The sequence below is a fragment of the Platichthys flesus genome, chromosome 16 (assembly GCF_949316205.1).
Source record: "Platichthys flesus chromosome 16, fPlaFle2.1, whole genome shotgun sequence".
Lineage (NCBI taxonomy): Eukaryota > Metazoa > Chordata > Actinopteri > Pleuronectiformes > Pleuronectidae > Platichthys > Platichthys flesus.
Genome location: NC_084960.1, coordinates 6,267,385 through 6,294,909, shown reverse-complemented (window position 1 = coordinate 6,294,909; position 27,525 = coordinate 6,267,385). Strand labels below are relative to the sequence as shown.

The following is a 27,525-nucleotide window of genomic DNA, read 5'->3' as shown; positions in this document are numbered from 1 at the left end:
AAGTTCTCCTCATGCTATTATAAGTGTAAGTGTTATTTCAGTGTAGTGTAATTATTAATATGTTGAAACGAACCCCTAAATAATGCCTTGTTATCAACTTCCTCTTTAAGTAACCTTTCTGTCCATGGTCCTAAAACCGAAGCCGCACTAAAGTAAGAAAGAAAACAAAACAGTGTCAGAACAGACAATTTTGAATAGAATTACATAACATTAGTTTCAAGATATTATAAATACAAATGAGGTGCCAGATCCAAACTGGAAATTATTAATTCAGAGTTATGATTATGAGTTTCAGATGCTCGATAGGGTTACGATCATTTGTATTAGTTTGATTTGGTTTGACCTGGGTCCCTGCCAGCGAGTGAGTGGGTGTCTGACCAAATAAAAGGTCTGGACTTTGTTCAGGTCGCATTGTTGACTTCAGACTGAGCCTGAAAAAGGAACTCAAAGTGTTTCCTTTAAAATCATCTTCTCCTCCTTGTTCCAGAGTCACTCTGTCCAGAGCCACATAAGCAAAGGTAAGGACTTCTATCTGTCTGTTACTGCTATTGAACTGAATGGAATACCTTTTATTTAAGTTCAATCATTTTTTGCCACAAATTTTTGTGAAGCCCATTTTAACCTTGTTTATAGAAGTTCTATACAAATAAAGTTATGATTCAAGTTATTATTATTACTATTACCGTGACTATCAAGCTAAATCTAATTTCTTTACTTCATCAAGTCAATATATAACAAAGCCCCATGGGGTAATTTTTCATCACATAACAAAATGCAGTATTTGCTGTTGCTAATAAGTAGTTCAATAGGAATTTGACAAGAAGAATTCTTACTCATGTAAAATTAGATTTTGTAATGTTGTATTGGCAGTTATGCTAAAAGGTTCAGGGTGTGGAATGTAGTGACATCAAGTGGTGAACTTGCAGGGTGCAGCTGAACACCCGTTACCTCCCCTTCCAACATGATTGAAAACTTCCTTATGTAAATTTAAAATATTTAAATATAAAAACATGAACGAAAACCTGTGGCAGTCTTCAGTTACCAGAGATTCAAACTCAAAAGGAGTTTAGTTTTTCCAGTCTGGGCTTCTTTAAAAAACATGGCAGCCTCAATAGAGAGGACCAGCTTCTTATGTAAATTTAAAGTATCTAAATATAAAGGGTAAAGAAGCAATAATTTGTCAATAAATCTCTTTCACCAAAATCTTACACACTGGACCTTTAAGTAAACAATATGAATGCATCTTCATCCTTTGGGTGAATTCCTGCATTAACATGTAGTCTGAATGTTCTACTTTACAGCAATGGGAGGAGGTAAGACCTGTTACATTTTCAGCTTCTTGTAAAACGCTACAAATATCGTGAATAAACAAATAAACAATATCAAAAAGCATTCTCAAATAATCCCTGCTCGGTCCTTTTTAGCTCCTTCAGCACTCTTTGAGGAGCCATGGAGGGAGGTGTCAGAGTGAGTATGATCTAACCTTCAGTCAGTGTGTTTCCATTGTGTCCTCAGTGTTTGTGCTTCTGCTGCTCAACACATGATCTTAAACAGCTCGTTGTTGTGTGTGTGTGACAAAAAATAAAATCACAACAGCACTTTACTTTTAAAAGTAGGACACCACTTTATTCTGATTGTTTTTTTTTTCACCGTAAATTACAGGAAGTACAAGGACAATCTTAAGTTTGTGAAATCTTACCAACCTCAAAACAAACAAGTCGAACATCTCAGGATTCTGCTTCATGGACCAGTAGGTGCTGGAAAGTCGAGCTTCATCAACTCTGTCGACACCGTTTTAAAAGGCAGATCTGCTGGTCGAGCTCAGACAAATACAAGCTATGCTGGGAGCAGCTTCTCCAAACAGGTATGAACAACAGCAAAGGATAAAAATCCATTGAGGTTAACAAACCACAGGAATTTATTTTCAATACATTCTAGTACATTCTAGTATTTTGTGCTAGAATGTACAAATTTGTGCTAGTCAGCACAAAATACATGAAATGAAACATTAAATCTTTCTAAATCTGTCTGTTGATCATCTTAGTTAATTTTTTTTTTTTTATATACTTTTTATAGCTTTGCAACCATCTAAATTTCAGGTGTGTAATGTGTGAACTAGAGGCCCAGAGTTTTAATCTATGGATGTTTATACAAATCACCTTTCTCCAGCCTCCCCACACATTCCTTATCAACTGCTGATATTTACTTTGATTCATTGATGTTACACCTTCTGCCTTACAGAACCGGACCTTCAAATTTCACAAAAATGCAGAGGCCACTTACTCTTTTGTCTTTAATGACATCATGGGCTTTGAAGAAGATTCTGACTGTGGAGTCTCGGTGGAAGACGTCAAACTGGCCCTGAGAGGACACGTGAAAGAAGGTTACAAGGTACAACACTGTGAACTTTCACATTAATTAAAGTCTTATTTTAACTTTAAAAAAAAACAATATTTGTTTTATAATTATCTTAGTTATAAAAATTATTATTGAAATTTGCCAAACATGCAAATTTCATGTCTCATCAAACAAAGTGAGTTGTTCTTTATATATCAAACTTTTCTATTGACAAATTATTGAGTTTGGGGCACATGGCAGCCACATGTACATCAGTTAAATAATGTGAACATATCAGGAATGTGTCACATTAACAATATGAGTAAATGTTCACAGACAAATGAGGTCAACCACAGAGAAACGTTGTATTACATTAAACATTATCTGATTGTATTTGTTTGATTTATAGATCAACCCTAACCAAGAACTGAAGGAAGGTGTTGATGGCTACAACTCCGATCCCACTTTGGGAGACAAAGTTCACGTTCTGGTGTGTGTTATTCCTGTGGACTCGGAATGTTTGTTAAGTGACAAAGTTGTGGAGAAATTTAAAGAGGTCAGACTGGCAGCCAGTGAACTGGGTGAGTGCACTACAATTGTTTCTCTGCGTGGACTGATAGTGTCACATTGGATTGTATGAGTCAAAATACCAGGACACAAATGTTTGAAATACTGATCAGGTGTCTTTATCAACAGGAATTCCTCAACTGGCTATTATCACCAAAGTTGATGAAGCCTGTCCTGAGGTTAAAAAGGACACAAGCAATATCTATAAGAGCAAGTACCTGAAGGAGCAGGTACATTTTGGTACATTTTTCAGCATATATGTCATGTTTGTTTATCGCTGTAAATCACTGATCAACATAAATGTCGTTACTTTGACTTAGGTTGAAATATTCCACCAGCAGCTGGGCCTTCCAATGAACTGCATCTTCCTTGTGAGGAACTACAATCCGGAAATTGAGTCAAATGACAAAATTAACGCTGCGATAGTGTGCGCACTGAAACAGATGCTTTTGTATGGAGAAGACTACCTCAACGACCTGTAAACATGAATACCCAGCAGGCGATTTGTAGGGGAATGAGGAAATATTCAAACAATGTTTACTGTCTTTTTCAAGCAGGCAAGATTGAAGCGTGAAATATGGAATAAAATTGTATACAAATTAGCTCCTAAACTTTTTATATAATATCTCTCATTGAGACTTTGCACAATAGCAGGACAATGCTCTGTCATTACGTCGTTAGCTTGATGTGACGTCATCACGTGATCCGGTCAACAACTCAGCTGTTGTGATGGTGCCTTCACGTGCCGCCGGGAAGGAGTGATTCAAATGCTCTCGTCTTTATTGTTGACTCCCAGTGTTTAATACACCATCTGCTCTAACAAATTAATTATGGCTTCCTTGCTTGGTTTGTGCTTCGTTTTGTGTTTGTAAAAAAAAAAATCGGACAAACAAATGATTTTGCTAAAGAGACGAACAGACAAATGTTTTTTATAATGTTGTGATGGAAATTTGTAAATACTCGAGGCTGGAACACCAAATTTGTCTATATGTGTTTTAATAGGGGCTTTCTGCAGAAATGATAAACACAGAGAGTCACAGGGATCTCAGAGTGTTGATTGAGAACCGTCAAATGCAAGGATATTATAGAACTAAGGCTGACTGTCTGAGCCAGATCAGACTGGTTCTGTAGGGTTTCCTTAGAAGATTAAGCAGACGGGAATTCAATTTTTGGACAGTCAATAAGTAATGGAAAGGTCCTAAAGGTATTAGAAAGGTCACATAGGTTTCAGGTCACAAACAGTTCAGGTCATACACGTTTCAGACAGGTATGCAAAAAGTTAATTATCCAATACAATGTACAATATAATCATCTCATCCTTTCATCCTCTTTACCTCCCTGGGACTCCATTAACTTTTTCAATTCGACCATAATTACTATAAGTACTGTTATATGATTGTCTTGCAATATACGTTGATTAATAATATGGTTATTGTTGACTTTGAATCATGTATCGTGAGTTCCTGGTCGTGGGAAGCAATGAAGTACAAATATAAAGCTTTTTTTTGTGTAAACAAATAAAAATTTGCTTTAACCCTTGTTTGTAGTATTTATTTTTATTGTTATTAGATTTGAAGCAGGAGTGTTTTAATTTAAGAAGTTATTGAAGTAATTAAATGTGACCTGTGGCCCTCAGAGTGGCACTTTTTACTTTAATACTTACAGCACATTTAACAGCCTTTGCTTTATATACTTCTACTTGAGCAAATAGGTTGAATCAAAATGTATACTTTGACTTGAGCTATTCTTGACACAAGAACCTTTACTTTTACTTTGTTTGGCCCTAAGAGTGGTACTTTTTAGTTTTATTCTTCGAGTACATTACACAGGGCATTGTACTTTTATACTGGAATAAAGACCTTGAATCAATACGTATACTTTGACCTCGATTACCTGTACTTCTGCTACCTCTACCCCCCCTTGAGATACCCGGCGATTCCCATCCCCACTGTTCAGCATGGTCCATCGTTGAAGCTAAGAAGACGCAGCTTTACAGGCGCCTGTGAACGCAGCATTTGACGAGGAAGAGGAGGAAATCCACGTAGCTCGTCTCGCGGGGTCCGGTCGTGTTGTGTCCTCGATGTGTCGGCCCGTGTGAAGAGACGCTGCTTTTCCACTCGGCGGATAAAGGCGTCCATAGTGGCGGGGAGACGCGGGGCTGCCCACACCGGTGCTGTTTGCTGAACGCGGGGGGAGAGGACAGCGGGGAAAATGGAGCTGGAAGACGGAGTGGTGTACCAGGACGACCCGGGGACGTCCGCGATGATGTCGGAGCGGGTGTCGGGCCTGGCCAACTCCATCTACCGCGAGTTCGAGCGGCTCATCGGGAAGTACGACGAGGACGTGGTGAAGGAGCTGATGCCGCTGGTGGTGGCCGTGCTGGAGAACCTGGACTCGGTGTTCGCGGAGAACCAGGAGCACGAAGTGGAGCTGGAGCTGCTGAAGGAGGACAACGAGCAGCTCATCACCCAGTACGAGCGGGAGAAGGCGCTGAGGAAGCACGCGGAGGAGGTTAGTGCTGGTCCGACACCTCCGGGCTCCTGGAGGAGGCGGGGAGACGTCGGCTTCGGGCGCTCCCTGCCTCCTCTTGCATCCCTCGGCGGTGAATTCACCTGCACACGTGCCCGAGCAGCGGCCACGGTGCTCAGCAGGGATGTAAACAAGGCAGCGTCGTGGCTCACGTCAGACTCGACCACGGGCCCTGGTGCTGGCTGTGGATGCCCACTGACATGACAACACTGGAACCACTAGTCCGAGCATGTGAGCCCCCTCGGCAGCAGCAGCTTCATCCTGACAAACAAAACAAACACACCTATAGCTGCTCTATTCATCCCTATTGCATCAGATAACAGTGGAGTCCCAGCAGGAGAAATGACTCAGCATTGTGGGCCATCACTGTGACTTTATGTTTATTGCATCTAAACAGTCACAAGGTGCCCGACAAGTTAAAGATTACAAATTGAAGACAAACGATAGGAAACTGTTAAGAAGCGGAGAAGAAACAATTTAAAGATTCAGTGTGTAGAATTAAGTGACACCTACTGGTGAAGCTGCATGGCGGTCTCTATAGACAGGCCGCCATGCAACTTCAACCTGTGGTAGACTTCAGTTGTCATAAAAACTCAAAAGGTTTTTAGTTTGTCCAGTCTTAGCTACTGTGAAAAACCTGGCGGCCTCCGTAAAGAGGACCCGCTCACGATGTAAGTATATAGTATTTGAAAAAAAAACTATTCGTAACATTTAGATGAAACCCGCAAGTGAAAACATCACTAGGATTATATTATTTTCTAATTCTGTCAGATCCATTTCCCCTAAATCTTTTACACTATTGGTAGCGATTTAAAGATCACGTGACATAGGAGCACAAGTGCAGAAATAATAAAATGATACCGATGAGAAAAGAGTAAGAATAGGATTAAAATGGAGAGGATAGGGAATCTCCTCGGGGAGATGGTTTCGGAGAGGGGGAGCTCGGACGTGATGGCACATTGCTTGTTAAATAGCTGCTCTAAGTATAAATGGGTGTAAAAGTTAAAACATCCCACCACAGCTTTATGATCATATAGAGTCCACCACTACTACCAACTCCCTGCACTGCCGGCAAGTCTTCAATCCACTTTTGGTCCAACATTAAAAGTCAGGCTGTTTGTTTGCTGCTGCATCTTTTACAGAGGAAAGTCACAAACGGGCAATTGTTTAAATTCAGCAAGAAAAAAGATATGACGATATAAGATCCGACCAGAGGGCACTCGGAGAGCTCATACTGGATCTGCACCAAAATGTAATGGGTTCTTACCTGACCAGTAAGGCATCATGCAGCACCAAGCTTCGAACTAATCTGTCCCTTAGATTTCGCGTAATTCTGCTGTCGAAGGGAAACAAAAATCTTAATTTAGTTTAAGGTAATCAGAAAATACTGTTTACATGGCTGTGTCTTGATCAGGTGAGTATTGGACGCTTGGGGTCCATGTAAATGTGTCTGTTATTCAGGTGTTGACAGGCTGCACATGTGTGTCAGATTTTCCGCCTCCTGGCCCTCAGCCTCTGTACAAAGGGCGACGTGATGTGACTCAGACCATCTGTCTCAGATCGGTTCTCTGACTAAAGGCGTCAGTACAGCAGGGACCCCTGCGTACGTACAGTGACATTGAAGCAGAATGGCGACCGGTCACACAAATAGTCAAACTGACAATCGCATCCTGCTCGTTTGTGGTGTCACACTTTCATTTATATACACATATACTCATTAAGCCAGTGTTTGTGGGATTGTCCTTGCAAAGATTATTTGTCCACAGACCTGAGGAGGAGTGAGCAGGGGGGGTACAACCAGCCTGCTGGAGAGGCGAGGGATTACTTCCAGGTCATGTGCTCCTTTGTCAGCAATTAACAGAAAGGGAGTGCTCCTCAGTTTGCATTTATAATTTCTACTCACCCCTCTTTTTTGGTCTTGAATTTTATGGTAAAAATCTTGCATTTCTGACCTAAACCCTGCTTCAGACTTTACAAGAGTAGCAAAGGGGGTCACATTTCTATTTTTTTTGGGGGGGGGCATTCTTTGGCTGTCATTCTTTGGCTGGGTGTACAATCACAAAAAAACTATATTTTAGCTGCCCAGTTTCCAATAAGCTCTGGTGTTGTTTGAGGTCATATACAGAAAATGAAATTGTGTAGTTTTTTGATATAACCATGACTGTGGAAGTCATTGATGACGATTGAGCCTGAGGCATCTTGCCAGCTGTTCCTACCATTTAAAACCACTTTTCAGTTTTACTCCAGTTTCTCATTGGTTGCTATTTTTGCTGCCTAACATGACTCAAAACATCCCTTGTTTGGTCTGACCTCAAAACCACCAGCTAAATTTAAGAAGAAGAAAAAGAAAAAAATCACATTTGAGAAGCGGAAATCTGTGAACCTTTGGTATTCTTGCCAAAATAATGTTGTGAAGCATTAATTCAATGTCACAGATTTATTTTCTGTTGATCAGCTAATGGATTTTTGTTTCAGCTCTGAATAACCGTAATGTTTGATCTGAAGTTGGATCACTTTGACACAACATTTGTCAAACATGAATTGGTTGAACCTGAATGAAAAACCCTTGAGTGGCTACTTCAAATCTGGAGCAATCACATTGAGCCTTAGACAAAATGCGTGTTTCATTTTGCAGTAATTTAGTACTAAGCAATCTGAAACGTGCGTTTGTATGTCAAATCACAGTAACTCATGTGCCCAGAGGAAGAAGGGCAGCCACTTTAGGGCCTCAGCTGGACAGGATGTGGACGCTGACACAAACACAAACACACTCTTGCATTCAGAGGTCTGGCCAGGAGGAAAATGGTAGCAACCGGAATTTCCGGATGAAGCAATAACTTAAAATCCTGCCTCTGTTGTCATGATTCAGAGCCACTGTATGTTCAGAAGTACACAGCACGTGTTTCCTTTGCTGTTAAGTCAATATGTCAGAAGAAATGAAAAAGTTTATCCCACCAACAGTCCATTCTCTCATGTGAGAAACTGTAAAACAGAGGCTCTTTGGCTTTGTTTTCTCGATTTTTGCAAACAACTGAAAAACTTAATTTCTTATTTAAAAAAGCAGCTTGCTTTGGTGAAACTGAATTGGTTTCCAAAAAATACACTTGCATTATAGTGCTTGATTGGTGCATATAAAGATAGTGAAATCTTTTTTAGGTGGTGGATTCATGGTTTCATCAATTTAGTAACATTAACAGAAGACTACAGAAGAAATTAGCTTTGGGAGCTTATGTAGATTAAAGACCAGATCACCATTTTCAACTGCATCAGGTTATCAATTGGAAATTAAGGATTTTTTATTAAGTTTCAGGGAGTCTGACCAAGTCTTTCTTTCTCTCTTTCTGTGTGTGTTTGTATGTGTGTGTGAGTAGAAGTTCATTGAGTTTGAGGACACACACGAACAGGAGAAGAAGGACCTGCAGAACCATGTGGACAGAAGGGAATCACACTCCCGGCAACTGGAGCTCAAGATCAAGAACTATGCAGACCAGAGTACGTTTTTGTCATTTTTATTTTTTGTAATGTCGTCTTCTACACTACTCGATCTCTCTTTCTCATGGCTTATTGCACATACACACACACACACACACATACACACTCTCCTCCCTCTTCGCGGGGTTAACAGTAATGGGATTATGGGATTTCTGTTATTCCCACCCTCTTAATGCAGTGGTGCTCCACCGCCCATCATATTGGTGGATTAATGGAGGCAATGCTCTTGGTTGAGATTTTCTGTCATGTGCATCATGCAATTACACAAAGCTGTGAGATGAAAACATGAATTTCTTAGAAGCTAAGTTTTTGGCACATTCTGGTTAATCAGATACATTCTTTGTGATTTGTTTCTATCGTCAACCCCCCCCCCAAAAGAGATCCTTAAGCTTTCACCTTCCATTTAACTAGTCCGTGTGTCAAGCCGTCCTTCTGCCAGTCCCATTGAATGGTAAATCATTTATTTATTTTTATATGTGGCAGCACATGAGCGGATTGCATCCCAAGACTTCAAGGACAGAGTCCATAGCTACTTTGGAGTAAATAAGATGATGACAGAATTGATTTGATTTTTTTTTAAGCCATTCTTCTGGCTTTGTGTTGGATTTAGTTCCAGTATCCTACCATTAAATAATAAGTTAATTTTGTTCTGAAGTTATGTCGCTTTATTTCTGTCCCAGAATGAACTTTTGAAACTCATGTGCAACGATGCGTGTTATTAATCTAATGTGTGGAAAACATGTCAATAAAATATAGATTTATAAATTTTTTGCAAACTGGACAGCGCTGTTGTGTGTGGTATTCCTATTTAAGTACGAAACCAGCTCTCCCGGTGTCATAAGGGCCAATTGATCTTTGACAACTGTCTGCAGATGTTTGTGGGAGCATGATGTTTGGTTCTTCTGAAGAAATGAGGACTTCTATCATTTCTATGATTAACTAACTAACAGACATAGACAAAAAATTGATATTCAGCCGCAGTTTCAGCTTCCGCACTCCGTTATTTATCACTAATTCAAATGTACAGGAGGGATTACTTCAGACTTCACTTCATTACATGTCTCAGGGAATCTGATGAGTCACAAATAAGCTAAATTAAACCTCCTGGTAGTGTGAAAGTACACACATGGACGAGACATCATCACACGGCATGCAGATGCTTTAGCTGCTGTAATTGATAAAATCTGGGCTTTATATATCCGTCTGCCACAGCAGCTCTCAGTGTGGCTCAGGCTAAACCTGACACACTAATAGGGGATTAGATGTTTTGTCACTCCCTAAGTCAGCCCAACACTGAAGCCCATTTGAGTGAGATTACACCAAAACTCACAAAAAACGATTTTAAATAACTCTGCATCATAAACTTTCATTCCTAGTTCCTGTTTTTTTTTCTTTCTATTTTTTTATAATTTGCATTTTGAAAATAATTCACTCACGATACTGTTTCAGTCGGCAGGTTAGAAGAACGAGAGCTGGAGATCAAGAAGGAATACAACTCCCTCCATCAGAGACACTCAGAGGTAAGTGAAGGAGGAAGGAAGGAAATGCTGTTGAGTTGTGATCCTCAACGATATTCATGACTTTGTGTCCTCTGACACTTTTTGCTTTGACTTCTGCAGATGATCCATAATTATATGGAGCATGTAGAGAGGATCAAACTGCAGCAGATTAACGAGACTTCGGATTCGAGCGCACTCGGCCGAGTCAGGTAAGGTCCTTTGTGATAAGGAACAATGTGGAGCACTCCATGAAGAAGAATGTTTTTGTTTGACAAAAATATCATGAACCAAACCTGAGAACAACTAGACCGATGTTATATATTTGTGTTGACTTATGCATTTACATTGTCCCATAAAAAATGTCAACAATGTTCAAACACAGAGAAATCCCCAAATGTTTTCAATGTAATAGGATGTTTCATTTTGGTCGCCTCGTAAGTATGTCCGTCTCTGCTATAACTTCCACTGTGTTGGTATTGGTCACTCGTAATGGATCGTGATTGGTCATGCCGTTTGCTGCGTATTGTGACTCCAAATTTGATACACTACCTCATCAGTGAATGTGTGCGAGAGTTGCATCAGGTACATTTTCATCCACTCCCATGTAACCACACTTCTTCACAGGAGAGTCAAAAAAGTGCTTTTGTGGTTGTTATGATGAAGTGACCCCTAGCAGCGACATTACATATTGCAGGTTTATGTGGTTACGACGGAACCAACTGAGAAAGTTTGAGAAAGCGTGATTAGAAAGCTATTTCCTTAAATCTTTCTTAACCACTCCAGGAGAGAACGGCCTCTTTCTTTGGGGATATTCCCCTCGCCTGGTGGGGGGTCTCTACTCATCCCAGACCCGCAGGCCAAAGCGGAGACGCCGGGCACAGAACGATGGAGGTTCACTGACTCAACACAACCACGGTCCAACACTAGCCTCAAGGTGGGTGTGTCTGTGTGCCTTTTTTATTTCTGCAGAAAATAAACTCATGTCAGGGTCAGACTTCATGAAATCAGCCTCATGACTCACATAGGGAATTTAGAAATGATCTGACTCAAAGACCAACTTGTCTTTTTTGATCATGTCCTCATTTTTTCTTCACAATTTGTGAATCAGTTACGTGTCTTATATGGTGAAGTGTCAAATGCTAATTGTCTTGTCTAAATTCTGTTTATTGTAAATGAAACAAACAAAATAGAGACGTTTACATTGACACCAATAAACCAAATATCATTCAGGTTAAAACAATATACCAATTGAGACATTTAAACAGCAGTTTCTGATTGCCTGAACCATAATGAGGTCATAATCAGAATAAATAACGAGTTAGAACGAAAACACTCAAAAGAGTATACGGTAGCATCGATTGAACAATTGTTCATATTTAGAGTTATCTCACAAAACCTTTCTGTTCTTTATCTATAGAATACAAAAAATCTAAATCTGGAAAATGATATAGTCGCTGTAATTGCACTGCCTAACTGAGTGTTTCCAGCTATCCAGTCTTGAGTTTTGAAGGTTTGGCTGTGGGTCCATTTATAAATAGAGAGCCTTTGATAAGGCTCAGGCGTGCACAAGCGTATTTTAGTAGGCATCTGACAAGACAATCTCTGTTTTCAGACATCCTCCTCTTTAGCGATTGATGAATATGCAAACTTCCACCAGGGCAGCAGTCAAAAGAGATCATTAAATGAATCTCATGAATAATCACGATGGTGACAATTTTCTTTTTGATGCAGGTGCAATTTATGATACTGAGCTTTGTCCTATGATGTGTATTTTAAGTGATTTCAGCTCAAGTTGAATTCTGCACAAAACACTTTGTTCCATCAGCTGCTATGTAAGTGACGCTCTCCAAAACACCTCTGTTATGTGAGCCATGTTTGTGTCGGTGGCAGTTATGACTTGGAGGGTGACAATATTTGTTCATACCACTGCTGCGTTTTTGTTTAAACTGGGGCATCGGCTCAGCAGAACAGTGCATGATGGGAGTGATGCCGCTGTATGGCTCGCAGCCAGTCACTGAGGGAGAAAGGGGGCCAGCTGGAATGTGATTGGTTCTTATGTAATAGCTGCTACAGGACGTTAATTGTCAAGCCGAGGTCTTTTGAACATGAATGGCTCTGATATGCAGACTAGCTCTCTGAGTTGAGCATGAGATGTCATATTTATTTTAAGGAGTGGGTGTGGTTGCCTTGACGAGTGAGAAAAATAACGACAGGTTAGTGACGTGCATTAGCTCGCATAGCAGCCATGATCTAATTTCCATCCACAATATGAGTCATAACGCAAAATCATCTCATTGCCCATAAATTTGGCATAATTATTATTATATTCACAGTACATATATTTCAATTAAAGGGACTTTGATAAAGAAATTGCTCTATAAAGGATGAGCTCTTATTTTTTAAGCCTTATTTTAAAGAAATGCTGACATGCCCAAGCCCATGTGTTATTTTTTGGTGGCGCATCCTCTTGGACGCAAAGAGATCAATCTAAAAAAAATGATTTGACTGTAAGTGCTTTGGCGTCTTCCCGCTCATCTTTAGCTGCAAAAACTGCATTCAGATGTTTAGTCGATTAGTCAGATCAAGAAGAGACCAAATGTCTGTTTAGTTCCAAACTGCCTCTTGGTGTTTCTTTGGCTCAGCAGCAAAACACTGTCTAAACATAAAGAGGGAAATTCAAAAATAAAATGCGGAAGTTTAGGACCTTTTAGGACTACGCCTTTGGTCCGCCTTCACTTATGTTAAATCTGTTTTAGGAGGTGAACTCTTTGTACCCAAAATTAGGGTTAGCCTTTATTATGCAGATGTCAAGGTCGGTATGGTTTTAACTTATCCTTTAAATACATATAAAGTTGAAATATCACATAACACCTCTATGGGGTAATTGTTTCACTTGTTAAACTGTTGATTACAAGATGACATCATGAAATGTCTTGTTTTCTCTACACAACAAACAAATTCTATCACATAAGTCAAAGAAAGGCAGATTTCTGCTCAAAACAAATTTTCTGTCAACTTATAAGCAGACGATGCGTATTCACCTTCTCCCACTGTACAGAAATGAAAGGCAAAGTTCGGACCTGATTCCGGATTTAACCCGCAGGTGATGTCTGAGAATGGTTACGGAGGACGCAGCCTATTATGACCTATACTGCAGCCGACCATCAGGGCGTTGCTCTGGGGAGCTGTCATGTCGTTCATATTATTTATTCATATACTTGGTACCATTGGTAAAATTATTACTTATATACAGAAAATGATGTTAAGAGAAGAGCTGTTAACTAGATGAAGAAATAACCTGTTTCTATGAATTAGCCACTCGCTGAAAACCCACAGGCTCACACGCATCTTTATATTTTGCCACACACAATACGACTTTTACATTCACATCAGAGACATGCACACTTTGAGGTGTATGGTTTTCTCTTTTCCTGCTTCTGCACATTTGAGCTTCATTCTTACTCTCCCCCCCCCACAAGCAGTTGGACTATGTCGACCCCCCAAGGGACAGGGAGGGTAAGAGTGCGCAGGACTCTACTTGGGGAAATTCACTGGCAGACGACTGCAAGGTAGTTGGATGAGCGGTGTGTGCCCGCATCAGTAGACCCCTTCACGCCGCTGTTTCATCTTTTCAAAAGCCTCGCCTCTCACCTTGTGCATTTATTGACCCTCACTTCATAGACCACCCGCGCTAGAGTGTGCTACATGCAACCATGTCTGTAGGCTACGTCGAGCTCTTTCAAAATAAGTGCACACAACAATCAGCTGTGTCACAGATGGAACTGGTTAATTATTCATCCGTCAGATTCAATGACAGCATGGTTGCATCTGGCCCTTTTCATTTCAGTTAAAAATGTCACCTGCTTCTTTGCTTCACTCATGTAGATCTTTGCTGATCACTCATTGCACAATAACATGTCATCACACATTGTAGTTGTGTAACATTAGACGTAGTGCATTTTAAACTTCACTCTTTCTTTCTGGATCCTGTGTCAGTTGTGTTGTGTTGTGTATTAGAGGTAGAATGGCAGCTCTCATTGTGGCCATGATTTATGTTCAGTCGATGTTGTGTGACGCCGCCGCTCCCCCCCACCCCCCCGCAATCTGTGTGGCTCTGTGTGGACTTTGTGTTTGTGTTGCTCATGTTTGAGACATATAACTACCCTCAAAATATGATCAAGTCTTTTATTGAGAGTTTCAAGTTCCTTTTTTTGTTTGTTAATTTACCGTGATGTTTTTACAAAATTAGTAGTTTAGCATTTCAGATTTAGCTTTTCATGGTCCAATACAATTTTATTTTTACAGAGAGCCGAAAGACAAATCAGAAAATCTATTTTAGAACTAGACTTTCACTTTGACATACTTTGGAGCTCTCCTCTGTGATACTGCATGTGTCATATATTTAGTGAATCTCAGGCCTTTTTTGGTTTAAGATTATTATTAATTTATTTTTATTTATAAAGGGACTATGTACAATATTATACATAACTTTAGCCATTTGTCATCTTGTACCAGAGTTAGCTTAAAGCTAGTTTACATCTGCAGTCCCTTAGCACTTTCTCTGTTCCTACAACAGCCCCTCGAAGTGTAACATCTGTGTTGTTATGTTGTTGTTTTCTTTGTGTTGCGTTATATGTTCAGTGTGTGATTATTTCTTCATTGCGCCACTGGTTCATTGAACTTTTCATCTTCACCCTTGACTTTGAGCAGCCACCTGTAAATGTTGCCATAAACCCGTCCCCCGTGCTTCCAGGATGAGCTGTCGGACTTCACCGGCTCCAAGTCGGCCTCACCGATGTCCACGACCGCCTCTGACATGGAGAGGGAAAATGGGAACAGTAAGAGCACTGAGGTGCAGGCGGCTCCAGGGACCAAATCCATATCAGTGGGTACGTTCAAACATCAGGAAACTGGCTTTCCTCCATTTCTCTCTTTTGTTCTTTACCATAGTGGATATAAAGGTGTCATAGAATAATCTTTTATCTATAAACACCACACAGAAGGGCACTTTTCCCAATTTTGTTTGTCCATCCCGGGTAATCTGGTTCATTCTGTGTCTCCTGAAGGTTCACCTGAAAACAAAGACAGCTCAGACGTGCAGGACATCATTGAGTCCACCCCTGAACTGGACATGGATCTCACTGGATACAAGCTCTGCAGGTACGATAGAGAACATGCTGTAGGGCAGAATCCAAACTCCGTTTCAAATGGAGTGCAAAACATCAACCCCTGTTCTTATCACTGTTCCAGTACTCCTACCAAAGGCATCGAGAACATGGCCTTTGACCGCAATACAGACTCTCTGTTTGAGGAGCTGTCATCTGCGGGCACTGGGATAATAGGGGATGTGGATGAAGGGGCAGATCTGCTGGGTGAGTGAGATCACTGTCTTCATTGGAACAATAATAGACATTCAATTTAGATATATTTCATCTGTATTGTTGTGACATAGGCTGTAATCTAAGTGGCTATGGTGTAATAATACACATTGAGGAGTCCCGCTATAGAAAATAATACGCTGTGAAGCATGGATTACTTTACACCAGGCTGTTTTTCTTTGCCAAAGTTTATTGACATCAGATAATTTGTTCTTACTGTAGTTGACTGCAACTGTGTTTATTGAGGTCAATGCATACAAATGAATACATAACAACCCTGAATATTTCTTCTCAATGTATCACCGCTTTGCCGGGGGTTTTCAAATCATTTTACTGAAGCTCTGCTGCCATGTTTTCTTACTGATGGCACTAGTTCACAACTCTCTGTTCCTCCAACACCTGCTTGCTTTGGTCCAGATGTGATAGTGTTAGCAATCTGCCCATGGTAACATCACCTCTCTCTCTCCCCGTGTCTCATCCTCTGGCTTTTGTCCATAATCCCAGTGGAGTACTCTGGTGTGTATGACCTCCAACCTTTCCTTAGCTCAAATATTTTTCTTTTGAGCCCTACTCATTTTTCACTTCCTGCCATATTTGCCATCAATACAGCTCATAGTTTCCTCTTCATTATGTTGGTAATGCTTAGCTTTTAGAAGTAGTTCACAGTTTATAGTTTTACAATTGACTGCTCTTGACAGAGTTTGGTGCATGAGAGATGGGAGTTTAACGCTTTCTTTGTTGGCCTAACTTTTCTTTTTACAGCTTAAAATATTTTTTTGCCCTTGTGTTTTCCTCCTTTCTTTCTCTCTACTGTTGTGACGAATTTAACTAGTCTTAGAGATTCGGCAGCATCTCCTTCTTGTTTTGCTTGTGGAGTCAACAGCTACATGTTCAGCTCTGGCTCCTCCATTGTTTGGTCATTCCACTGTCTCAAACTGTTTCCGCATTTCTCTCTCTCTCCCTTATTCTTTCCGCCTGACTTGGATTGCATGGTTATCTCAGACCTTAGTTTGATTGGTAAGACCTCACCCACTCTATCCATCCTTCTCCTGTACTGTGACGTGCTGTGGGTTTGTGTGTTGTGTAGTAGTTTATTGTGCTGTGAAACCTACAGTGACAAAGATCTCACTAGGAGATATATCACATCTCACCTTTTTAGTGCCTTGTTCCATTTTTGGATCTTAGTACAAATAATCAACACTGTGTATTTGTATATGTAGTAAGTGTGTAGTCACTGATTCAGCTTGTTGTCAGATTGATTTAAGTTTTTTTAAGAATATTCTAACATCATGTTCCATTTTGGTCAGGTATGGGCCGGGAAGTTGAAAATCTAATTCAGGAGAATTCGCAACTGCTTGAGACAAAGTAAGAACAAAATTCATAGTGTTTTTGTTTAGTATATAGAGTTTATGTAAAGATGGACGACACGTCTCTACTTCCTACCACTATCCCTAATGTTAACATGGAGGAGGCAGGATTTATGGCTCCACTTTGGGGAGCAGTCATGCCATTCATCTTTATAAACAGTCTATTCTTTAATGGCTTTTATTTTTCTCAGTTACCTGAGGACAAATAAATATAAATGTGCTGAATTATTCTCATAAATATCTTCTGTCTCTCTAGGAACGCCCTGAACGTGGTGAACAAAGACTTAATATTGAAGTTGGACGAGTTGACCTGTGAGAAGGAGATGTTGCAGGGAGAAATGGATGCTGTGATGCAGGCCAAGGCCAAGCTGGAGGACAAGAACAAAGACCTGGAGGAGGAACTCAAAAAGTGAGTAAACGGTGATAACAGCAAATTTGAGATACATTACTGCAGCCCTCGTGAGTAGTCGAATACCAGAATGTTTCCTATGATCTCACAATTGTGATAAATGATCTCTTCCAGAGTGCGAGTGGAGATGGAGGAAGTGAAACACAAAACTAAAGATGAAGAAGATGTGAGTCTTCCCCACCTTTTTATGTTTGAGATCCTAGCTCAATCCTTAAATACTGAATCTGTGAGGTCATGTGTGGGTGTAATTGTGTGCTGCCACAGAGTGATGTACCTACAGCCCAGAGGAAGCGTTTCACCAGAGTGGAAATGGCCCGAGTGCTGATGGAGAGAAACCAGTATAAGGAGAGACTGATGGAGCTACAGGAAGCGGTGCGGTGGACAGAGATGATCAGGTGCAGAACAAAAAGCTGCAAATTAACACATGTTTATAATCCCATCTTTATTCTAATGGAAGTTACTATTTTCCACCTGTATTTTAAAACTTAGTTAACGTGATCTCTTCTTTAGGGCCTCGAGGGAAAATCCAACGCTTACAGAAAAGAAGAAGTCGAGCATCTGGCAGTTGTGAGTACTTTTAAAATGAACTACAACATTGTCTACCTTTTCGTCAGGGCTTTAGTTTTGACAACGTTAACTCGCTCACTCAAATCATTCACACGCACTTTTTTCCCCCATCTCCTCCGCGATGTGCTTTTGATTTGGCAGCATTGGGTAAAGATGATGTAATAAACTTCCTCCCTGAACTGCTCCTCAATTACAAACGGATCCAACTCTGATGTGTGTCTTTATCCATAATCGTTTACTCTCCGTTCAGTGTATAAGTTCTTGTTATCACAAACTGCTCAGACGTGACTCTCCCTGTGCCCCTGGGCTCTCCTGTCTCCTGCCTGCTGTGTGTTTTCCTGCTCCCTCTGCTCATAAGCAGCTAAAGAGGGACAGAGCTTCCCCAGCATCCTCGACACATGTTCATGTTCTGTCTTAGGTCGAGTGGAGTCAGTCATTTTATCTTCAGATTTAGATTACGTGTCGAAAAATAAGCTAGAGCCAGACAGTTGTGGGACATTACATCATATAGATAGCTGGAGACACGTCAGTTTTTAAACCATGTTCTCCATATCTTTATATACATGGATATATACTGCTTCTCATAGGGACTTTCACAATTTATTAACACTGGAACAATGACATCTAGAGTTGATGCTGTTGATACTTGGTGAGAACACAAATGGAACACTATAGCAAGTGCTCAGCTAAACCACAACTCCCAGCATGCTCTATGTCACTGTACAGTAATTGTTGTTGGAAGTTCCTCGGTTGTCTGGTTGGTTGATGACCCCCCTCCCCTCCCTTGCTTTTTCCCTGCACTTCTATGTGCTCTGTTTTTCCCTCTTGGCTTTCTGTTACTTCACCACCTGCAGCTTCAGCAGACTGTTTAGCTCCTCCTCCAGTCCCCCCGCTGGGAAGAAGGTGGAGTCCCAGTCCAACGTGAAGTACAATGCCCCGGGCGGCATGGTGAAGAGGAGCAGCACCTTCTCCCAGTTCCCCACAGAGAAGTCCAAGACCTTTGATTTCCTCAATGAAGAGTGAGTAACATAGTCAAGTCACTGCAAGTGTGGTCCATTTTAACAATGTGGTCATTCCCAGTGAAATTCAGAAAAATACACAAAAATATTGCATAAAGTCCGACATGACTCATTACAACATATGTATTAATTTATTTACCATAATGCCCTGTGACAATGAATATGTACAATATAATGTAATGTGTCTTCACTTTTCTTGTAGAAAGGACCAGTGTAGTTCACCATCGCGTAAAGAGCAGAAACGAGCCCAGTACAGACAGGTCAAGGCCCACATGCAGAAGGAGGATGGACGAGTCACTGCACACGGCTGGAGCCTGCCCAGCAAATACAAGGTGGGTAGGGAATAAGGAGTTAAAGTAAAACAAATAATATATATATATATATAATATGATAAACTCTATTTATAAAGCACCTTACACGCTCACAAGGTGCTTTACAAGTTAGAATTCAACAGGTAAAAGCAATTTGAAAATCACGCAGAATTAGAGCAGAAATACAAGAGTAAAATGTCACAGATGAGAAAAAATAAAATTATAAAACTATTAAAACCGTCTGTAAGATCAGAGCGATCCAGCAGATGGAGCTGGACACACACTGTGGCCATAGTGACATAAAATTTACTTTCTGAAGGTTCAGGATCAGTTTTCCAGGCTCTGACTGACCTGATTAATATTACATTTGAATTTAACTTGGGTATGAATGGTTACTGATATTTCTCTCTACTGTGTCGATGGGTACTACTGCTCTATTTGATTTATCTATGGTAGCTGTTCTTCCAAGGGAATGTATTCTGAAACCAGTAATTTGTAAAAAATATAAAGTTACGTGTCCATGTCTATGTAGTTAGTTACAAATATACCAAGCACCACATTTAATATTGTTTAGATATTTCAGAATAAGCCCATTAGTTCTCTTCCGTCTGTTTCAAGAATGCTGGCTTTAAGTGGTGTTGATTGTGTCACCTTTTTTTTTTTTTTTAAATGGCTTTTGAATTTTCTTCTTATACAGGTGGCAAATGGTGGACAGGTGGAGAACAAGGTGAACTTACCTGTACCGGTGTACTTGAGACCTCTCGATCAGAAAGATGCTTCTATGAAGGTAGTACATTTAAGAAACTTCTATATCGCAAACTAGAAGCATGAGATTAAGTTTGATCCCTCTCTGTTTCCCAGCTGTGGTGTGCTGCAGGGGTCAACCTGTGTGGGGGGAGGATATCAGAGCTCACAAAGCAGACGAAGGGTTCTCAGTGTAGCCTGAACCAGCTGGAGCAAGAGAATAAGGTAAGGCTAAGTACTTAAAGTAAGAGGTTGATCTTTGTATTATTAAAATGTTTGAACCGGAGCCACACTTGTAGGTTCGTTGAGTTTCTCACGCTTTGCCCTTTAAATTCTGTCAAAGCTGTAGACTGACTTCCATTTCCCTCTGTAAGGATCAGGCGAAAGTGGAGCAGGAGAAGGAGCTGATACTTCAGGATGAGACGTCCAGTCGGGTGTGGGTGTGCACCAGCACCCACTCCTCCACCAAGGTTATGGTGCTGGATGCAAGTCAGCCATCTGACCTGCTTGACAGCTTCTATGCCTGCAACACCCACGTCGTCTGCATTGCCAGTGTGCCTGGTAAGCTCCATGGGGACATTTTTAGCTTTGTGGTCGTTGGTTTAGGGGGTTTCTCTCTATGTGACATCGATTCAATCAGTATTGAATGTTGACAGTGACGTTATTTGTCTGTTTTTTCAGGTGTTTTGGAGACAGATTTTTCGACAGGTGAGGAGGTACCACAGGACGTGGACGCTAACCAGGGGGATGTGGTTTCACTGGCCGGCAGTGTGGCCAGTGTGGGGTCTACAGGCAGCGATGGAGCCATGGCAGCAGAAGGGACCACTGCGATCCCACAGATAGCCAGCTCAGGTGTTACAGACCAGCCGGCGGAGCACAGCGCCATCTCTGGCTCAGGTAGTTATCTGCAGAATTATAATTTTTTGTAATCACTTAAATGATTTTCATTTCCCTCGTGTGTTTAAACCCTCACTAAACACTTCCTTTATCATTCCGTGTCCCCATTATTTCAAACCGCCCACAGTTGAGCTGTCCAGAGAGTCGAGTCCAGCAGAAGATGCTATTCCTCCGGCGGAGGAGGCAACAGAAGCAACAGAAGCTAACGCTGGTGTGGGTGAAGAGGGAGAGGAGGACCAGGGGGCGGAACAAAACCAGCCAGGAATCTACACAGAGCATGTGTTCACCGACCCGCTGGGGTTGGGACCCACTGACTCCTCGCCTACTGACGCACAGAGGTTAGGACTGTTACTCTGGATAATAACCTATGAAATAGTTGACTCTTTTACGCTAAGTTATGTGGAAGTAAGATTATTTGTTTCTCTGTTTAATTATTAAATTCTCATGCTGAAATTCACAATCGCAGAGAATATAAGAACTCAAATTTAGAAATGTATAGTTGAATCCGACCATTAACTGACTGTGAGAGATCATTAAGGCCCTCAGACATTAATGAGATTTCATTACTTAATTTTTAGCCCAATGAAGACAAACGTTTGAGAACCAAAACGTTATTTATACAGTCAGTGTAAATGAGGCAGTTCTACAGTGTCACACACCCTCAACAACACAAATGCCGTCTGTAGTGTCCCTACTGGTCTTGACTTTCCCAACCTGCATGTCCCAAAGGTATTGTGTATAGACTACATTTATTAAAAAATACAAAATGGAGAGGCCACATTATGAGTCATGAGTGTGAGACTGTTGCCTGATGAAACTTGTGTCTTCTGTGATCCAGGGGCACCGGGCAGGATGGAGAGGATTCCTTTCCTCCAGACTCGGACCCGTCGGAGGGGGATGTCCTGAGGATGAGCAGCTCCCTCCCCACCATGTGGCTCGGAGCTCAGAATGGATGGTGAGCATGGGAATGAATACTGGAGGGAGCTATTATTGTGTTCCCCTAATAGTGGTTCTGTTGTTATCATTTTGTGCTTCACATATACTTTCACCAGTAACGTTTTCCTTCTCTATCCATCTCTTCATTTTCAAGTCTGTATGTCCACTCGTCCGTGGCACGATGGAGGAAGTGTCTGCACGCCATCAAGCTCAAAGACTCCATCCTCAGCATAGTGTGAGTACAAAGTTGGTTGTGTAGTGATGAATATATATATATATATATATGTTTTTTTTTACCTATACCAGCATCTTGTTGTGTTGCAGGCATGTTAAAGGGAGAGTCCTGGTAGCGTTGGCTGATGGGACATTAGCAATTTTCCACAGAAACATTAGTAAGTGTCTGGCATAGCACTCAACCTACAGGCTGCTTTATTAATTTAATGTTAACGTTATAAAGGAATACATCATGTCCGTATAGGTATATTGTTCATGCCTGTGTCCCTCCCCAGTAGATGGACAGTGGGACCTAACTAACTATCACCTGTTGGATCTGGGCCGGCCCCACCACTCTATCCGCTGTATGACCGTAGTCCATGACAAGGTGTGGTGCGGCTACAGGAACAAGATCTACGTCGTCCAGCCCAAGGCCATGAGGATAGAGGTACAGCTGCAGCCACTCAAACGTCTGTCCGACCTGTTGCTACTGTTAACTCATTAAGACCGGGTGCCACATTTGCGCGCCTCTTCCTTTAAGAGTGATGAAGCTGATTCAGACGATTTTCGTTCTGCCCCACGGACCAAGGCTCAGTCGGTTAGAGGCTTGTTTGAGAAGGAGGAGGAAGATGATTGCAAGCTCTTCAGAAAACTCTCAGGTTTTAGGTGGTTGTTTTCAAATAGTGCTTCGAGAGTGCGTTTCTATTTGACACCTTAGGTTTTAATCGGTTAAAGGGAAACAACATCAAAACTTGTTTAAACTTGCCTTTTATGTAAAACACGTCTTCATTTAACATTTCACAATATCCTAACTTCACCTCCTCTCATTCTGCCGTGTCAAACCAGAAGTCCTTTGATGTTCATCCTCGTAAGGAGAGCCAGGTGCGGCAGCTGGCCTGGGTTGGAGACGGTATCTGGGTGTCCATCCGACTGGATTCAACCCTTCGCTTGTTTCACGCCCACACCTACCAGCACCTCCAGGACGTGGACATCGAGCCCTACGTCAGCAAAATGCTTGGTAACTTGTGCCCCCCTCTCTCAGAAAACCTTATCTTATCTCTGACCGGACCACATTTCTTCTTATGGGGAATACTCATTGGCTTTAATTGTCCAGAGATCCCTTCAATCTGATTTTATGTAGTTTGAGCTCAATAGATAAAAAATGTTTAAGGAATCGTCCATATAATCGTGTGTGTGTGTATTGCAGGTACTGGTAAACTGGGCTTCTCCTTCGTGAGAATCACAGCTCTTGTGGTGTCCTGCAGTCGTCTGTGGGTCGGGACAGGAAACGGTGTCATCATCTCCATCCCGTTGTCTGAAGGTATCACACTCCTGCACGGCATCACCAGCCCACTGTGTATTTCTGTATTACCCCCACCACAGTAATGGACACAGCTAAAGAGAAACATGTGAGACCTTGACCTTGGTGTTAAAGAGGGAGTTTGAAGGCTAAACTTTCAATAAACATTCCAACCTTCACCTTCGACTAGTGTGACCAAAAGATTGAGATCTCGTATGCGAGAGTAGAGCCGCTGCTCCACCTCTTCACCTCTCTCTCAGTCCTGGCTGCCGTACTTCCTTCTCTGCCACTTCTCACGTTCCTCTCGAGGCCCATTCAGACAGGACAGCAAATGTTACCTCCCTGACGCTACTTGTTGAATAAGAGACGACTGGGTTGCCATGGATTCAGGTCTCACAGTGACTGCATGGCTCACATGACACCGTTTGGAAAGTGTATGCTGCACGGCAGTGGAAATGATGGAGTGCTGGGTCCTTTTACTTTGTTTTGGTTCATTTCTTACCCTTTCATCTGTTTGTTAATTGATCATTTTGACAATAAAATTTGATTATTTGCAAAAACTATCTTCGTTGTTGCGAGAAACTTTATCAACAGCAGCTTTTAATAATTTCTGTCTTTCTCGATCTGCAGCCAACAAGACAACGGGAATAGTGCCAAATCGGCCCGGCAGCGCTGTCCGGGTTTACGGTGATGACGCCTCAGACTGTTCCATGCCAGGCAGCTTCGTGCCATACTGCTCCATGGCCCACGCCCAGCTGTGTTTCCATGGACACAGAGATGCTGTCAAGTTTTTTGTCACCGTGCCAGGTAAGCAAAAACGTCACAACAGGACATTTGTGGTGGTGTGAAAAAATGCTGCACAATTATCAGCTGTTAATCAATAAATATTGACTAAGTAGTAGATATTACTAATCAATGTATTTATTATTATGGAAGCACAATGTTGTTTGAAGCAAATTTGAGGTTTAGCTACTTTCCTCGGTTTAATCATATTAAAGTGAATATCTTTCAAAGTGTTGCTCAGACAAAACTATGCCTTTGTGGAACTTTAAACCTTCAGCCTTGTGTTTAATCTTTATTAGTATACATTTTTTGACCCTCTGATAATCAGGTATCAAAAGTCTGATTTAGAGGATTGGTTATATGATTGTGTTTGTCACAGGTCAGGCAATGCCTCCTCCAGGTAGCGCAGATTCAGGCTCCGATGACCCCCCGTCTGAATCCTCTGACACAGCGACCTCCGAGCCCAAAACACACCTGGTCATGAGTGGAGGTGAAGGCTACATTGACTTCAGAATGGGTGAGAATATCATGTTTCCCAGCACAAAATAGTAATAGAAGTCAATCTGTATATACTCTCCATAGTTAAAACTGGTTAAATCAAGCCACATCTCCTATGAGACTCAACTGGTGTTGGTTTAACTCTGCGTCTTCCTCCTCTTCAGGTGATGAAGGTGGCGAGTCGGACGGTTTATCAGAGCCGACAGCCGACCAGCAGTCGGCCCCCACCAAGGCTGAGCAGAGCCACCTCATCGTCTGGCAGGTCACAACTTCTAATGACTGAAAAAAAGAAAAACTGACATACTGTTGTCAGGGCCTCCCTCCAATCCTCGCATGTCCTCCTCTAAGTTTTACATTTGATATTACTGATTGTTCTTAATGCCTGAGTAGTTGACTACTGCAATTATTTTTAGTCCATGTTTTGTACAGTTTATTGTTTATGAATTTGAAAAAAGTGAGGTTTGTGTCGGCTTAAAGAAAACGTCCACGGTCCGAGTGTTTCCCTCTGCCAGGGCGCATGTTGGAAAAGCAGGTGCACGGAGGAAAAGGCTTGAGTCAGGTCAGGAGAAGGGGCGAGATACTGTCAGTGTGATCGTTTGTCTCAGAAAACGTAAAAAACGGGTTTAGATGTGAAAGGCGAAAAGGAAGAAGTACTTGAAGGATTCAGGAGAAGTCGTTGAAAAGGAACCAGGGAGTTTTCATTTGAATGAAATATATTTTATGTTACAACACAAAAGACTTTTACATTTGTAAACCACACGTGACAATGGAGTCATGAATTCTATCCTGTGTTAAGCTTTTTTTTTATTATCCATACTATTATGGCTGGGTGTGTAAATGTGACACCTACAGGTCAGAATACATTCATGCAAACAGGACGATTACTGTTCGGTCTGCTAAGTAGAAAACCAGTTTTCACTAACAAGCAATCCACAAACAAACATTTCCTCTAAACTAAATGTACTTTTATTGAGTAAAAGCTGTACGATAAAACATTAACTTAGAGGTCTTATTTAATTAAATGAAACCGAGCCGCAGGATTATGTTTAGGAATGTTAATCATATCAGAGCAGTTAGAGTACTGTAAGGTTTCCTGTGATTAGAGGACCCAGCTTACTGTACTGTAGGTTAGAATTAACCGGAATGAAGGGAATCCTGTATCCTTGAGTGTGTGTGTGTGTGTGTTTGCCTTCTCTGCCATTTTACAGCTCAACCCTCATCGGTTTGCCCGAGAAGAATCCACCCGTGCCACCATCTCGGTGCTTCCTGTTTGCTTCCGCTCATCTGCACTTTAAGATGTTAGATGTTATCCGCGTGACATTGGGAATAACACTGGTGGTGATGCACACTGCACCGCCATGTGCTACATTTATTTATTTATTCGGTTTAAAATAACAGGAACAATGCTCATTAATCAACATTTTTGTAAAAGGGAACCTAACGGACAAGTCTTTATAGGGAGGTGACACCCCAGTAACCAAAGGCCGAAAGAAGATGCACCGTGAAACTATTTGTTTTTTGTTTTATCTTTTAAACGTCTCATGAGTAATAATTTGAAGGTTTTAAATGTATGTTTTGTTGAAAAAATAGGCTTGAATAAGGGAATCGGACTAAAAGTAACATTTCCGTGTGGCACCTTCTAACGGACATGCACACCGCACTAAAGAGTGTCTCTCCCGAATGACTCATCATTCCTTGTTTTGTTGTTACAAATACATTTTTGAGGCCTGGAAGGCAGATTTTGTCATTATTTTTTCTGTTGCTTTGGGCATCGTGCGTGTTTTGTATTCATCTGTGAGACACTTCCATTAAGTGAAGACTATTTTGTTGACATGACCGAAGGATTCCAATATCGAGCAAGTGTTTTAATTTGTTTTTTATATCTGAAAACTTGGACCACTGTGGGTCTTCAGTCTATTTCAAAATATTAACTTTATATTGTGCTTTACTTTTCTGCCATTCCAGTATTTATTTCCTTTGTTATGGAGCCTATCTTGGTTCAGAATGTAACTTTCTACATAAGTATAATAGGAGGCTATTGTAAACGGAATAGTCCAATGCGTTTACACGATTGTTAATAATGGCTAAATAAAATACATCAATGTTATCCTGTTGGGAATTTTTGACAAAGATCAAAGTGTGCAAACAATAACTTTTCAACCAACCCGTTCATGTTCTAAGCTATGCATGTTTTTTTTTCTTAAAGAGACCAATGCAAAGTCAGCGGCTAAACCTCTGTTAATGCCACCGTTTTGGGTGGGATGGATGTCTATAGTGTGTGTGTGTGTACAGTACATGTGTGTGAACATGTAGGAATGAATGACATTTGTCAGTGTGTGTATTGACATTGTTGAAACGTCTGGTGAATGTGTGTGTGTGTGTGTGTGTGTGTTCACTCTGTGTCCATCTGTAAAACCCAATAGACACCATGACGGTGGTTCCTCTGGTCAGTGTTTGCTAACACAGCATCATAGCCTTATTTTTAACAATCTATTAAATCAGTTTCATGGAGAAGTTGTTATCACGTGATTTATTTGTGTATCAGAGTTGTGTGTATCTAAGTGTTTATTTATATTCTCATTGGTTTGAGGTGGGCGGGGCTCCATTACATACAGTATGTTACCAAAGCCCCTGGTGGATGACTGCAGTATAGGTCATAAACCCCAGCTCATCCATGTC

The 27,525-nt window shown here is 41.2% G+C and overlaps 3 protein-coding genes across 4 annotated transcripts in view; all 3 read left to right on the top strand.

The window, feature by feature from the left end:
* LOC133970957 (cell death-inducing p53-target protein 1 homolog) overlaps nucleotides 1–27,525 on the top strand; it is a 125,532-nt gene that overhangs the window by 3,361 nt on the left and 94,646 nt on the right.
* Nucleotides 396–27,360, top strand: spag9a (sperm associated antigen 9a). 2 transcript variants are annotated; one of them, XM_062408918.1, is made up of 32 exons: nucleotides 396–518; nucleotides 4,861–5,415; nucleotides 8,805–8,925; nucleotides 10,375–10,445; nucleotides 10,545–10,633; nucleotides 11,208–11,358; nucleotides 13,907–13,993; nucleotides 15,178–15,313; nucleotides 15,491–15,584; nucleotides 15,675–15,796; nucleotides 16,805–16,819; nucleotides 17,110–17,167; nucleotides 17,426–17,578; nucleotides 17,693–17,744; nucleotides 17,843–17,973; nucleotides 18,089–18,145; nucleotides 19,000–19,164; nucleotides 19,367–19,496; nucleotides 20,173–20,262; nucleotides 20,337–20,444; nucleotides 20,594–20,780; nucleotides 20,901–21,116; nucleotides 21,244–21,454; nucleotides 21,955–22,071; nucleotides 22,207–22,287; nucleotides 22,377–22,444; nucleotides 22,565–22,713; nucleotides 23,112–23,283; nucleotides 23,473–23,586; nucleotides 24,196–24,372; nucleotides 24,728–24,865; nucleotides 25,011–27,360. In XM_062408918.1, the coding sequence occupies exons 2-32, from the start codon at nucleotides 5,116–5,118 to the stop codon at nucleotides 25,127–25,129; spliced, it is 3,879 nt and encodes a 1,292-aa protein (XP_062264902.1). In that variant the 5' UTR covers nucleotides 396–518; nucleotides 4,861–5,115; the 3' UTR covers nucleotides 25,130–27,360. The 2 variants fall into 2 exon arrangements, with proteins under 2 accessions (XP_062264902.1, XP_062264903.1); XM_062408919.1 differs by lacking the exons at nucleotides 13,907–13,993; nucleotides 16,805–16,819.
* Nucleotides 571–4,443, top strand: LOC133971530 (interferon-induced protein 44-like). The gene is made up of 7 exons (XM_062408932.1): nucleotides 571–1,313; nucleotides 1,425–1,467; nucleotides 1,663–1,864; nucleotides 2,242–2,391; nucleotides 2,747–2,918; nucleotides 3,034–3,134; nucleotides 3,225–4,443. The coding sequence occupies exons 1-7, from the start codon at nucleotides 1,286–1,288 to the stop codon at nucleotides 3,384–3,386; spliced, it is 858 nt and encodes a 285-aa protein (XP_062264916.1). The 5' UTR covers nucleotides 571–1,285; the 3' UTR covers nucleotides 3,387–4,443.